Source organism: Macrobrachium rosenbergii, chromosome 4, assembly GCF_040412425.1.
Source record: "Macrobrachium rosenbergii isolate ZJJX-2024 chromosome 4, ASM4041242v1, whole genome shotgun sequence".
Lineage (NCBI taxonomy): Eukaryota > Metazoa > Arthropoda > Malacostraca > Decapoda > Palaemonidae > Macrobrachium > Macrobrachium rosenbergii.
In genome coordinates this window covers 66,832,056-66,848,484 of record NC_089744.1, presented here as the reverse complement: position 1 = coordinate 66,848,484, position 16,429 = coordinate 66,832,056, and the positions used below count along the sequence as shown (strand labels likewise).

General features: G+C 35.6%; 1 protein-coding gene across 3 annotated transcripts in view; it reads left to right on the top strand.

The window, feature by feature from the left end:
• LOC136835524 (uncharacterized) overlaps positions 1 to 16,429 on the top strand; it is a 363,691-nt gene that overhangs the window by 226,740 nt on the left and 120,522 nt on the right. The window contains exon 1 of one of the 3 annotated variants that reach the window (XM_067099120.1): positions 6,071 to 6,238. The exons of the other annotated variants lie outside the window; for them this stretch is intronic. Coding sequence (XP_066955221.1) covers positions 6,209 to 6,238 — 30 coding nt within the window. The 5' untranslated portion in view covers positions 6,071 to 6,208. Of the gene's footprint in view, positions 1 to 6,070; positions 6,239 to 16,429 lie in introns of those variants that run through there. 3 annotated transcript variants of the gene reach the window in all.

Sequence of the window (16,429 nt, the reverse complement as noted above, 5' to 3'; positions counted from 1 at the left end):
CCTCGATTGAAAAGTTAAGGTAAGGAAATGTTATTGGATTTTTTTATCTCATTTTTTCCGTCTCTCAGATACCACTGTTTATAATACACACGTTATATACATACAGTATTTTTATTATCTCATTTTTACCGTCTATATATAGATACCACTGTTTATATATACACATATATATATATATATGTATTATATATATGTATATACACATACAGTATATAATATACATATACATATATATATATATATATATATACACATACAGTATATATATATATATATATACAGTATATACATATATATATATATATATATATATATATATATATATATATATATATATATATATATATATATATATATATATATATATATATATTCTTTTGCTCTCTTTGGTGTTACGCCCTCCGAAGGGGTATTGTAAAAATTATATGGAATGAAGATATATTCACCGGGTTATAGATACAAACAAACAGTTGTTGTTTGTGGGTACAGATGCATATGTGAATATAATTGTATATAAGTTTCGTATTCATGAATATGAACAATTATCTGCGGAATGTGTAGAAAGGCTGAATGATTCTTATCTCCGTGAATTTGAAAGGTCAAGGTATGGCATTTCGTCTGTAGCAAATCCATATATGCCATTAGAAATATTATCTGGATTTTCCCTTTACAATGTTAACTTTGTTCGTTTGCACTGGAGTCGACGTTGTCCTCATACGTTTCCATCCAATTGTCGTTATCGACGCTTTTGTTTATATTTAAAACGCCATCTCTCACGCTGTTCTCATATTCTCCACGTACACTCCATCTCCTCAACCCGTCATTATGAGATCTTTATGACTGACTGCCTTCGGGGCTGCAAAGCCTTGCATTGCAATTGCCCGGTGGTGGTGGTGGTGGTGGTGGTGACCTTGTCCGCGGGTGTAACTCGGATGACGCAGCCGAGCCATTAGCGGAGTCTCTCCGTTGTTGCCGAGGTGGGGCTTAATAATATTCATTCCTGATGGCTGAGATAAAAGGTTTACTCTAGTGCCTGACTACCGCGCTCGTAAGTAATTAGGAGGTAATTGTAGTTACCTTGTGCAATTCAAGTAGATGGATGCTAATGGCGGCTAGGTGTATTAATCACGGTATCAGTTTACAGATGCAAACACATGTACAATTTTCTTGTCTTTGTGCTGAAGGGCAACGTATTTCTTGCAGGTATTTTATGTGATTTCGTTTAATTATGAAGCTGGAATGTAGAAAGTGCTTGAGTTCTTTTGACATGAGATTACCATTTCTTTTTGCACTGCAACTTGATTTCAACAGTGCAACATGGGATTTCCTTGAAAAGTATAGAGCTTCATAACAAAAAAAGTCTTCAAAATTTATAGATTAATATACATTTTTAAAGGAAGCACTTTATACCCTTTGCTAATCGTCAGCATCTTCTATGAGTTTCAACTCATCATTTAGCATAAACATAAGGATATTCCTACTAATGAAAAACATAAATGAGCCTCCAAATTTCCTCACGCCTACTTCCTCAGATAGTTACAACTGCAAACCAGAAGTCAGTAAAGCGTGCTATGTCTGAATATAACGGGACTGATACCTGTCTGGTTATAGAAAGAAGTAAGAATCTGTCTCCGGGAGGTCTCTTTGTAATAAAACCGAACTGTAATCTTATCTGACCTGGGATAAGCTCGCCCCCGCAGAGATCAGCGAGTCCCGAAGCACTGGCGAGATGTCAGAAAGATTACTGCAGAGATTATGTAAGGCATCATCGTATTTTAGTCTTTAGTCAAGGGCAGGGTACAATATCCGCTGATAAATACAAATCGTTAGCATGTCCCTTGAGTCGTTAAGACGAGCTGAACTCTGAAAATTAGCATAGAGGTTGCATATGATAATGGTCATCGGCTCTTACTTCTGTGGTGCAGGCTCTTGTTCGGTTAGGGGTCTCCGGGTTTCCTAAAATTCTCTCATTTTACTACTCGCTCTGTGGCTTTTAGATGGCATTTTTCATGGATTGAGATTTCTAAATATTATTGGCAATGAATTTTGGTTTAACGGGACTAAAAACTAAAAGATACATCAACAGAATCTTGAGTCCGATATAAAGTACTCTCTCTCTCTCTCTCTCTCTAATGTGTATATATACTCAAATATATATATATATATATATATATATATATATATATATATATATATATGTGTGTGTGTGTATATATATATGTGTGTGTGTGTAAGTGTATGTATATTTATATATATATATATATATAAGTATATATCTAATATATACATATATATATATATATATATATATATATATATATATATACATACTTATGTGTATGATTTTCTTCTTGTCATTTTAGCGAGTCTGATGCTAACAGAACCGTTCTGGGTTTCAGGAAGTATTAATGAAATCGGGTTGCTACCATGATACCCTGCCCCATGGATGTTTAAAGAGCTTGTACGGCAGACGAGTCGGAATGTTATTGGTTTTCCCCTACCGAAAGACCCTCCAGACCCAACTTTCTTTTAATTTTGTTGATCGAACGACTAGCGGTATAGTGAATGCGTTAATGTCGACGGCATAAAGATCAGAAGTGCTTCCCTGACAAGGTGAGATATGGAAGGTAGAAGGGTACATGCAAAAGATTGGGAAGATATTTAGATTTCTGCTAGGTAGGAATGTATGAATAGAATAGTGGGACTGGTGAGCCAATTCTTCATTATGTATAGGCTAGACATATGAAGACTGACAATATGGAAGTCTGCGTATAAGGCTCTTTCGTGATTCAGTATTTCAAGTATGAATGTGGTTTTGTTATTAATGTTTATTATTATTTGTTTGGTTTTTGTTTCTGTGAATCATCACATTGGGAAAACGACCAAATGTTTATATATATATATATATATATATATATATATATATATATATATATATATATATATATATATATATATATAACACACACACATGTGTGTATATATATATATGTATAATATATATATATATATATATATATATATATATATGCATGGGCGTACGTATATTTATGAGTGTGCGTGTTATTTTCATGTATTATGTATTTAGAAAATACATAATAATACTCCTAAAAACCGTCGGTGCAGAAACAGAACTACAGAGGCCATGAGTACAGTATTGTTAATTCCACTTTTTCTCCGGCTACAAAAAGTGATAACAAAGAAAGTAAATTTATACTATCAAATATTCGTTCTTCCTTTAAAACAGAAAAGGAGAGAAAGAAAGAAAGAAAGAACATGAGCCTCAAAGAATATATCCAGTATGAATTACCTTTCCAAATAAAATTTATTTCTTAAACATTTATTTTTCATAAATCTTTAGCTTCAAAGTTTTCAGTTTGAATCCCCTTTTGTTATGCTGATTGTTTTGTGTTCATTGTTTCCTATCTGCCGATAAGCTTCTATTAAAAGGTAATCAATTCTACGGGTATTTACTATTGTTTATGTTTATATTTTAATCCAGACATTGGCAGATTATTGATTGGATGACTCTTAGGAGAAGCATACACATACTGTATATACATGTATATATATATACTGTATATATATAAACTTTTATATATATGTACTGTATATATGTGTGTATGTGTATGCAAATGTGTGTATTTGTGTGTGTGCGTGCTTAAAATCGTACTAATAAGTGATGTATATACAGATACTGTATATATATATATATATATATATATATATATATATATATATATATATATATATATATATATATATATATATATATATATATATATATATATATATATATATATATATATATATATATATATATATATATATCAGTAGGAGTACCATTTGAGAATATGAAACACTTGAATGTGTTTCATTTTCCTGTGGTATATCTGCATATACATTATATATATATATATATATATATATATATATATATATATATATATATATATATATATATATATATATATATATATATATATATATATATAAATTAGTAATATTTCAAAGCCCGAACCACTATTTCGTGGAGGAACAAAAAATCCCTAAAGATTTCTGCTGAACTGGTCTTAGCACCAGTCGACAGAAACGAGAAGCATCTCTGCGATGCACCATCAGGTGGCGTCGACGTCACCAGCTCCTACTAAACTGCGGTCCTGGTGACCAGGTTGGACCGCGCTGGGTAGTTCCCTAGCTGCCATTGGCACCGCCTCCTCGTTGATGAGTGGCTGAGGGTAACCATTCATAGGCACCGCCCCGTAAGTGCTGCCTAGTGCAACCTGGCACCTCCCTCCTCCTCTTCTTCCTCTTCCTCTCCCTGCCGAGCCCTGCAGCTCTCCCACGAGATCTCTCCAGGTGGAGATATAGTCTTTTTCGTCGTCGCTGTAGCTCATAACCTCTGGCTGGTTCCTCATCTGTTTCCATGACGGGTGTAGTTTGCCTTCATGGCCTTGATGAAAACCCTTTTATTATGGACTTCCGCCTTTGTAGGAAAAAGGTAGATGGACCGTTAAAATGTGTTGTTTGTTGTCCCTTGGTTTCGAGAACTTGAGAAGTCTTAGTGAGCTTCAGTTCTGCTCTGCCAGGAGTCTCTGACTCTTGTAGTAAGGCACATTCAGATGAATGTAATTGATGCTAAAAAAGGGGTTTATGAATGAATAATATTTTAGGGATAGTTGCTATGTTAGCATGGCTGAGGTTTTCAAGGACAGCGATATCAGCTACACTATTTCAGAAGTAGAAGTAGTGGTAGTAAAAGAGAGGGGTTTCAGACAAACCCATTTCGTCCGTTCTTATACTTTGCATTTTATTCATCACCTGTTTTCTGTAGTTTATAGGCAATGGATAGATATGTGACCGGATACGAACTATATACATGCTGGGGATCCAAAGGCACAAAGCTAGAGTCACCTGTGCAATCACGTTAGCATTAGAAACAAGACTTGTTTAATTCACGTTTTCTTTTTTTAGACGTAGATTAATGTGATTTAAAACGTTATTCTCGATCTATCTATCTCCGTCTGTGGGCATCATTTTTATTAATTAGGCTCTAATATTTTTAATTCGTTTTTCAAGCATTTCATAGATAACCCTATTAAAATCTGTTACATATGCGATCACACGAATTTGAGCTTAGTTCCTGGCCCGCCAAGAAATTTAATACTACTAATTACCCAAGATCCTTCATCATTTCCATATTTAATATTTCAACAAGTAATATCAACTCCTTTGCTGACTAAATGACAATGCAGGATCCGCTTCCTCCTTTGAATTCACAATCCTTACATTACACATCCACCCAGCCATCCCTACCATAAGCCTCTGATAAGAACCCATGAAGTTTATAAATATATCCAGGTTTTTTTTTTCCATTGTCATTTCCAAATGGAAACTAATTTCTTACCTTTTGCGGTTAATTCAGATGGCAGTTACTTGTCATTTTATCCATTTTATGTTAATGGCTCTGGCATCCTGTCTTTAGCTCTATTATAGCTTGTAACCTTCAAAACAAAACACCCTTCTTTTCATCTGAGCACATTCTCTCTCTCTCTCTCTCTCTCTCTCTCTCTCTCTCTCTCTCTCTCTCTCTCTCTCTCTCTCTCTCTATGTGTCCTTTGGTTATCAAATCCATAATTGCCATATGTAATGGGAATGGTGACAGCAGCAGCGGTTTTGTTGAAAATAGTTGGTTTTGTATCATTGTTCCCAATGATATCTCATGCTAAGATAGTGAGTAGTGCTACTATTGCAATTATAATTATTATTAGCCTGTTATCATTACGTCTCTTTACCTTACAATTCTACTTCCCTCTTCTCTTTCTCCCCCCCTCCCCTACCCCGACTCACTTACCTTTTCAACAAGACCCACGTGGAGGAGGGACGTCGGGATGGGAGTAGGGGAGGGTGCCTCTGCAAGGAGGTAGACATAGGAGGGGATGAAGAAGGAGAAGAAGGGCTTACCATCACCGATGCCTCTACCCAACTTGACCTCTCAGACCCAACCTCTGGGTCTTCATTGGGCATCAGGACGTGGTTGTGTGTGCATACATTCCCCCCTTTGATAGAGACTCTCTCTGTCTCTGTCTCACCCCCTCTCTCGACTTATATCTCTCTGCGACAGAGAGATACTCGGTAAAGATCCTTCGTCCTCCTTCAGTAAACTTTCGGAACAGTTGCCTTCAGCTACTTCGTCAGCGTCGTCGTCATGAAGCAGATCGTGTGCCTCGCCTTAATGGTGAGTTTCAACAGCTTTGTTCGAGTGTTAACTGTGATTAGTGTGATCTGTGTTTTTCTTAGTTATTTTGGAGCACATAATTCACTGCTTATTTTTTCAGCCCAGTCGCAAATAATGCCAACTGATGTTGTTGCAAGTGAGTCCTTTATGCGTATGAAGAGTGGATGTAGTGCCAAACTGTGCCTCAGGTGCCAAGTGACAGACGAGATTAAAGACAATTATGAGCTGCGAAAGAGTTTTCGTGGTTAATTATGTTCAGAGATTTCAATGCGACAGGAAAAAATTATCTTTTATTGTCCTATGCTATGACATGGGAAATCATCTCATTCGTATTTATCATTCATGTAATCTGTTTTTCCTTACTAAAACCAATTTTATCTTCACAACTTCATTTATCTTGGGGACGGTGCAGGACATGATGTAAGAGTAACTCAAATATAAGTTCACTACATAATAAAATCCTGTTCGAAATTATCTGAGTGAATTCCTCACATAAGGAAAAATAATGAGGAAAAGGGACAGGCGCCGTCAGAAAATGCCAGAAGGGCAGCAAGGCCCCGTATTACGAGCTACATCCTTTCAAATCCTGCCATAACACCAGATCGTGACATCAGGGTCGTATAAGCGAAAGTACAAGGATTTGGAACGACGGCGGTAAAAGGAAAGCAGAAAATGTCCAAAAATTTATATACCAACCTCTGAACTAAGTTTTAGTGTTCAGTAATACAACGAAACAAGTCAAACAAGTTCATACTGAAATAATGTCGACAGTCCAAATAAAAAAAAATTTAAAATTACCAAACGCCTAAAAATTTGAGTGAGACCGTAAGACAAGAACGAAATTCATCCGAGGGCAATGAAAGTTGGGGAAAGAAAAATAAGGATTACAAAAAACAGAATGTCTGACGAGAGAAAGACTCCGCAAGAAAACCAACAAGGCACAAGAAAGTATGACTAGGCACGCTTTTTCAAGAGTGCCCTCGGGATCTCTCTCTCTTTCTCTTTCTCTCTCTCTCTCTCTTTCTCTTTTTCTTTCAGACAGCCACACTAGACAACAGCAGACTCCCCCCCCCACCCCACCCATTCATCCCCCAGCCCAGCTCCGGTTCGGTACTGAGCAACGTGTACCTCTTATGGCGGCGCGGCATCACCAGCAGACGCTCCATCAGACAGACACACAGACAGACAGACAAACGGACGGGAGAAACACTCTCGCCTTCTCTCATTCAATCACACAAAATGACTTTGCTCGCCCGTCTCAGTGTCGCCTCTGGTCATTATTTTTATCTCTCGATGTTTTCGCAATGGGATTTTTTTTTTTATTCTTTTCCTGACGTCGTGTCCAAGCAGATGTTGTTTAAGATTTTCATTATTAACGCCGTGCCGTTTTTTTTTTTTTTTTTTTTTTTTTTTGCAAGAAAATCTAAAATTGTCTTGCATATGTTGATTGTGTGCTTACAAAGACACTTGCAAACATTCTCAAGTCCTCGCACGCATACACACACACACACACATATATATATATATTTGTGTGTGTGTGTTGTTATGAATATGAATGCATACGTGTTTTTTCACATATTTACACGACTCAAGGGAACAACGCAATTGACAGAGTGATTGGGGTAAAGGACACCAAGTTAATTTTTCAGCCAGAGATAAAACCCAAAATAACCGTGAGGCTTGAAAGCAGTAAAAGTCAGAGTTAAGCAAAAATCTGCTTTTAATATTTAAACATTTCTTTGCCCATAAAGTGTTTTCAATCGTTCGCTGTCCATCAGTGACTGTGGACAGTGACAGGCTGAAAGAGTTTACTGCAAGTTTTGCAGCATCCGCGGATTCAATCCGGTTTGTCGATTGAAAATTCGCATCTGCAGTTTCTCGTGTAAGAATTGGGGCCTTATCTTTGGAGACATTTTATTGCCACACGATAGCCAGGGTATTCACCATCTTAGAGAATGGAATGTGACGTCGTTGCTTAGTAACACAAGAATGAGTCTTGGCTCGTGACATGATTCTGTTCCGAGAATTAAGAGAAGTATTCATGTGTAATTTTACAGTGAGCTAGAACTTCGTTAGAAGAGAAAATCTTACGTTCTTTTATATTTGAGCGGCATTGAACTCTTTAAATTGTGAATTGTGTTGAGCAAATATGATTTAAGCGGTAATTTGGTAAGGGCAATAAAAAATCTTTATGATGAAAGTGAACGTGTTATAATATTTGACGTTGATCCAACACAAGAGTGTGTGAATTTGGCCCCATGGCTGTTTAATATATAGTTTTTTTTAGTGGGATAAGAAGAGGTGCCGTCCATGAATTTGTAGAGGCTGATGTTTACTGCTGATATAGTATTGTTGGTAATAGTGAATAAAAGCTATAGAGACTGATAAAACAATCTGGAACTTGGGTAGATTAGGGAGGTGAAGAAATAAATGTCGTTGGTGGAAAAATGAGAATGATTGATTCACGTACGCAACCGATAATGGTAGAATAGGAGCAGAGTAGATCTACGCAGTAAGTGAAACAAGAAAGGAAGCATATTCTGTGCAAATGATTTGTAAGAGAAATGGAATGAATAACAAAGCAACTGAGGAGATGTGAGGGAGATGTGTTAGAAATATTAGGTCAGATGTTTGAGGTGGTTTGGAAATGTCTGGAAAATGGAAGGCGAAAGGATAACGAAAGATGTGCAAAATTCGGAAGGTCCGGGAGAGATAAGGAGGGGAAAGCCATATTATGGTTGTCTGGTTGCTGTGGAAGAGTAGTTTGAACAATAGGGCCTTTTTATCCACGAAGAGGTAGATTCCTTGAAAGATGACGAAGCGTGAGTAGAGAAGTCAGCATCCCGATGCACCTTCTGCGTATATACCGTATATGGAGGTTTTTTGCTCTGCGTTCATCGTAGACTGAGCACTTAAATGAGGAACGTGGCAATGACACACGACTGGTTTTTCTGGCGTCGCTCCTATTAAGGAAAAAAAAGGTACTGAGATATATATATATATATATATATATATATATATATATATATACATACATACACACACACACACATATATATATATATATATATATATATATATATATATATATATATATATATATATATATATGTATATGATAGATGCACGACTATACTAAGCCGAAATGTAAATGCTTTGACCAGTGCAGCCATATTTATTTCAGTTTTGTGGTAGTCATAGTTCTTATGACATTGACACATACCCATGAGTGTGCATACTTCCGCATGCATAGATCTAGCATAATGTAAATCAACCAAACATGTAACAGAACAGTGCAGTTGTGGCCAGGTAGCACGTTAGGACATCTGAATACTGCTACTGAACCACCACACTGAAATTATTGGATGACCCATAGATGGCACTGTGCGAAGCCTGAAAACTTTCAATGCGATACAAGTGACGTTCTATTAAAAGGCCAGAAATGACATCTACAATTCGAAATAATGATTTTTGTAGTTTATTTTCATATTAAAAGGGCCATAAGTATTCCTTTATATGACTTGTTATATGGCAGTTGCTACGTTGTTTTAAACAGCGCGTATTTTACTCTTTTTTTTATGTGCAAAATCTTTTTCATTGGTTCGTTTTTATGGCAGTGATTATGACAGCATTCAAGGCAATGGATTAATCGACGTGAAAAGACAAAAATTTTAGGTAAATCTGTCTCTCTCTCTCTCTCTCTCTCTCTCTCTCTCTCTCTCTCTCTCTCTCTCTCTCTCTCTCTCTCTCTCTCTATATATATATATATATATATATATATATATATATATATATATATATATATATATATATATATATATATAAATTTATATATATGATATATATGTATGTATGTATGTGTATCTAAATATATACATATATATATATATATATATATATATATATATATATATATATATATATATATATATATATATATATATATATATATATATATATATATATATTATGTGTGAGTTAGTGCTATGCAATTGTGTGAAAACAGTACATAAGCAGAAAGAATGTGGGCGTACGTAGCAGGATCTCCTCGAAAGCAAACCCCAACAAATATATCCGACGCAGCCGCAGAAACGGGAAAGTGATAAAAAGAGTCGTTGGGTGAAAGAGAAGAAGCATACAAATGACTGGCAACGAGAGAGAGAGAGAGAGAGAGAGAGAGAGAGAGAGAGAGAGAGAGAGTGAATGGGTTAAGGGGCCGTGATGAGGAAAAAAATAAAAAAGACGTATGTGGGTTAGCGTCGGAAGGTTGAGAGGTTGGCATCGTGATTGGGTTGGTTATTTGGTGGATGGAGGAGGAGAGAAGATGCGCCTTCGTGCCTATCATCGAATTGGTTGAGGAGGTTCTCTCCGTGTCTTTCTCTTAGCGGTGGTGGTGTGTTTTTTACCTCTTAATTAATCCCGCGAGATCAGACGGACGGACTTTTGCAGTAAGATAGGTTGCTTGAGTCATCTTCAAATTCGCTTCTTTAGTTTAACCGAATTTACCGTCCTGACGAAGACTAGCTGACAATGTTGTTTTATTTTGTTAATTTTTTCATTCTTAGCATGCTTTAGCTGTATACTGTTTTTTTCTTACTGTATTTTAAATGTTGAATAAGAATTAGCAGAGCTGTTGATTCGTACGTAAAAATATTCCCAGGTTTAAAAATATGAAAATATGTCTGTATATTAAAACATCGTCTAATTTCTAATAATATTGTATATACAGTTCGAGACAGACTTACACATGTGGGTGCTTGTGACTGTCATCACAGAACAGGTCATAAGTAAACTTAACCACACTGAGCAGCACAAACACACATACACATTTGTAATTCAGTCATGCGCAGTAAACCTTTCAAATAAATCTAGTCGTAAAATGATAAGGAGTTTTCTCTAGAATTGACCAGATAACGAGTACGAATACGAAGCAAAGAACAAAAATCAAGAGGAATTAGAAAAAAATAGGAAAAATCCAAAAGAAACCGAACGAAAATGGGAAAAAATGGTGCTAGAAAAAATTACACAATTCAGTGACGTTTGGCAACGAAGATTTCAGTAAATGGACACTGACTGAGAATTCATGGTGGTCATGTTGAAAGTAAGAGTCATAGCAAACGAAAAAGAAGAAAGTAACAAAAGAGTCATTTTTATTTCTCGTGTTGTTGTGCTTTATGGCTTACGCACACCTCGGCATGCAGGTTCACAAACACCTGGCGACTCATTCAGACAAGAAATTGAAATAAGAGACAGCAGATGCATTGATTTATTGAATGGAACAACAAACTGCCTTCCCCAAATAATAGGTTCAAGACTATGAAAAAGATAACTCAAGCCTGAGAGGAATAAGATAAGAATATACACAAGTAAAAATATATATGTGTAAAGACTTTCACTCTGAATGTGTAAATAGATTCTTTTTCTTTGGAATGATTATATCTGCTGCTGGTTGTAGCTATTTTCTTCTCATTTCATCGTCACTTCATTGAGTGTAATTCTTTATTAATTACGAGGTTTTGTTTAACAATAATGTTTGACCAGTTATTTTGCAAGTAATTTTAAAGTCATAGCGTAGAATTTGTAGAGTTCAGTACATGAATATAATTCTGTTTTGGATCATGGTATGAATAGGCAGTAATAAGAAATGAAGGATAATCCACAATAAGGATTTTAAGAGTTTTGAAAAATGATACCTAACACGAGGTTTCGAATAAATATTGTCTTGCAAGACAAGTTTTGATTGGTGTCAATATAGTTCTGAAAATGCACTAACAAGTTTTTTTTTTATCGTACCTTGGCTACATTGCCCATAATCGTCCAACTCACAGTCAGCAAAAGAAGAGAAAATTACGAGAATCAAATGCTTCAGGAACCTCTCATAATGCCTTTCGCAAAATTTGGTTCAGTGTATTACTGTGTACAGGCGCGAGAGAATGTTTACTTAATTTAATTTCAGTATTTTACGGATACAGTGAAGTTGACTTTTCAGACCTGCTGTGCAGTCAAGGCAAATTTCAGAAAAGGAAGAAAAAAAATGCCGAAAACATCCGTTACTCATTATGGTCAACTGAAACTCATTGGTAGTGAATGTTTGGTGCACCGTAGATGGATGGATGCGACTGCAGACACTAACGAGCAACTGATTGAAAAATCTCCCTGGGTGGCTGGGCAAATGGTCAGAAACGGCTGATGGAATACTGGCAGCACTATCAATTATCCTCGATTGACCTTGCCCGGGTGCTTCTTCTTCTTGTTTAGGAAACAGTGGGATATCTACTTCAAGAAACAGGCATTTGGCCGCAGAACTGATTGCTAGTGAAGAAGTTACAGGAAAAATGGATACAAACCAAAAATTTTGCGTGATTCATGGTATTATTGATATCTCTCTCTCTCTCTCTCTCTCTCTCTCTCTCTCTCTCTCTCTCTCTCTCTCTCTCTCTCTCTCTCTGTACAGATGATGACTAGAGCTCAGAACTAGGGAACCTGAGTTCGATCACAGAACCGTATTTCCTTCTCAAGAAGGAATGCCTCTCTTCATTTAAATAGAGAATTATCTACCTAGTTACTAGTCGACCCTTGGGAGTCGGTGCTTGGGGAGCCGGGGTCTTAGTGTATAAAGGAAAGCGAGAAAGTAATAGGCGTAAGTAATCAGTATTTCGTCACAAATACAATCATACCTTATGTTTAACAATGGAAGGGTCTAGACAAAGTAATCCTCACTCCGATGGGGTGAAACGTTTCGTCAGATGCCCAGCGTGTATTTTATTTACGAAATTTTGATATAAATTCCAGTGATGTTTCAATGCAGTTGTATGTATTCATTATTCAGTGTATCAGGGATGTGTCTGTAAAACTGCAGTCCTGACAGAGAGAACAAAATTAATGCTGGTGTACCCGTGTTCAATAGAATAAAGGTTGTGGCAATGTTATTATCTGTACTCGGTATAATGAGTTCACCGTTATTTTAATCACCTGGAAGTCACAGAGCAAGGCAGGATTTTTACCCGTGAAATTGTTTCAAGGTCAACGATGCTCATTCTTCTTTGCCGTTATGACGATAAAGAGAAGAATTGAAAGCTGTTAATAAAATTACTCGGTTACTGGAAAGATTGGCCAAAATTAGTCAGGAGGAGGTGCTAAAAATTTATGATTTCCTGAACCTCATTAGTTTTGTTTTTATGATTTCTTCTTGCAAGGTATAATGTATTCGTTTAAGAACAAATGTTGTGCAGTATGAGCTAATACCGAAAAACTTATTTACTCAGGTTCTTCCCATTATAGTTCAAGACGCTTTTAAATCAGGATGCCAGTCATCATCATCACTATTATCACCCACGCCACCTTATGAAGATATAACATGAAGAGTTAAGTGAATACTTCCGCATAATGATGAACTCAAAACGCATATTACTACTTCGTCGTTTTCTTGTTTCCACAAAAGACGACCAACCACGAAAACGCATATTTCTTCTTCTTCTTCTTCTTCTTCTTCTTGTTTCCACAAAAGAGGACCAACCACAAAAACGCATATTTCTTCTTCTTCTTCTTCTTCTTCTTCTTCTTCTTCTTCTTCTTCTTCTTCTTCTTCTTCTTCTATTTGTTTCCACAAAAGAGTATCAACCATGACTTTGAGCCCGACCTTCCACCAGGAGCTTTTATTCAAAAGCAGCGACCAATTTAAGTACATCATTTCTGTTTTTACAGTGAAATTGTAACCTTTGTCCTCGTTGTAATTATGTAATGATTTTAACAGAGACCTTCTATTCACCCCTACTGTTTGGTATAAGATACGGTCACCAAGATTACAAGAGGGAAATGGCAACGATGATAATCCTGCAAAAAAAGAAAATACAATCTGAAGGTAGGAGAAGGTCAGTAACTTAAATTGTTGCGAGTGATGATTGGGATTGAGCTGACATCTCTTTTTCTTTGCCGTTCTCAGTGGTACGTAAAATTTACACACACACATACACACACACACACACACACACACACACACATATATATATATATATATATATATATATATATATATATATATATATATATATATATATATATATAGAATACTAGTTACTTTTTGCCAGATCCACTTGCAATTGTAATATCCACAATCCCCTCCTAACTTCTCGAATTTTTCACACTTCTTGTGGTTAGGTCGGCAACATGACCTCGGTCTGATACTCTGGATGCGGGTTCGAGTCCTGCTGCGGACATCAGAACTACTTTTTATTCTTGCATTTGGATCTTAGGCTTTGTAGTGACAAGCGTATGAAAAAAGTGTGAAGAATTCGAGGAGTTAAGAAGGTACTGTGGTTATTATAATTATAAATCTATCTGTTATGTGTATATACTGTATATATATGTATGTAAACAGTATGTATATATATGTATGTAAATAGTATGTATATGTATATATATACACGTGTATATATATACACGTGTGTGTGCAGATTGATATATATAAACTGAGGTAATGATATAAAGTAAAATGTTTTTCTTTTAAATTCATGTAACAATATACTGATAAATGGCAAGGAAAGATCTAAAACTCAGAAAGACAAATGGAAGGTACTATAAATAACGGGTGAATAACTGTAAACAGTAAAAGAAGATATACATGAAAAGAAAGTCAGGAGAAATAAAAAGGCAATAAATAGTCACAGAAACAGGAAACTAGCCAAAATGCCGGAAGGTGCCTGGACCGCCAAGGCCACTGTTCGAGTGTCATCAATTTATGAGCTTCGTTAGTCACACGGAATTGTCGGGAGCCACATGGGGTCCTGGGTGGTTGGGGGGGGGGGGAGGTCATGAGGTAACGAACATCTTGCATCCCTATGTAAGAAGGGTTGTCTGGAGATTATATATATATATATATATATATATATATATATATATATATATATATATATATATATATATATATATATATATATATATATATATATATATATATATATGACACAGGAACAGGGAAACACTCCAGGAAGCATATCAGAGGAAGACGGACGAAAACCACATATCATTAGGTTGTCTTATTTATTTTAAAACCAACGTTTCGTAATTTTGTACTGAAGATGTAATTCAGTACAAAATTACGAAACGTTGGTTTTAAAATAAATAAGGCAGCCTAGTGATATGTGGTTTTCATCCGTCTTCTTCTGATATATATATATATATATATATATATATATATATATATATATATATATATATATATATATATATATATATATATATATATATGTATGTATGTATGTATGTATGTATGTGTGTATGTATCATAGTCTTCGAAAGGATAAGGAACCAGTTACTTTAGTGACATTTAATTTTTCTCGTTATTTTTTTTTCTGTTCCTGAGCGTTAAATACCCGTGGAGGGCCGCAAATCGGCCATTTAACATGAACTGGAATGAAGTGGTTTACCTTTAACATAACCACATACAAAAAAAAAAAAAAAAAAACACACGAAATAAGATAGACATAAAAATTGGATCTGATAAACGGAGTTTGTGGTTTCTCAGGAGAGGGTATGTAAACTAAGTTTGATTGTGTTCTGTTCCTGAGCGCTAAATGACGGTAAATCTGCCTTTTAACATGGACTGGAATGAAGTGTTTTACCATTAACATAACCAAATACAAAAAAAAAAAAACACGAAATAAGATAAAGACATAAAAATTGGATATGATAAACGGAGTTTGTGGTTCCATAGGAGAGGGCATGTAAACTGAGTTTGCTTGCGCGATCTTGCCATGAACTTATCCGCAACGCGAAGGTGGAAACAGCTGGCTGCTCAAATTTGCTGAAATAAACCATAGCGGGATGTAAATGTATTTATATTATGAACCCATCAGGTTAGAAAACCTTCTTCTTCTTCTTCTTCTTCTTCTTCTTCTTCTTATTATTATTATTATTATTATTATTATTATTATTATTATTATTATTATTATTATTATTATTATTATTATACATTCACTCGGAGCAAACCTTAAATCCCAGGTCTTACATAACGAACTTCAATGAGATCGAGTGGCGTAAAGGTCAGAGAGAAAAGTTAAGGTTGTAGAATTTTAAAGCCAGAAAAAAAAGGAAATGGAAATTTTGTTGCTTGGTGAATATAGCTTTACCCTGTACACATGCAACAATAGTTCTTAGGATATCTATCGGTTTTAGAAGTTAGTCAGATAAGTA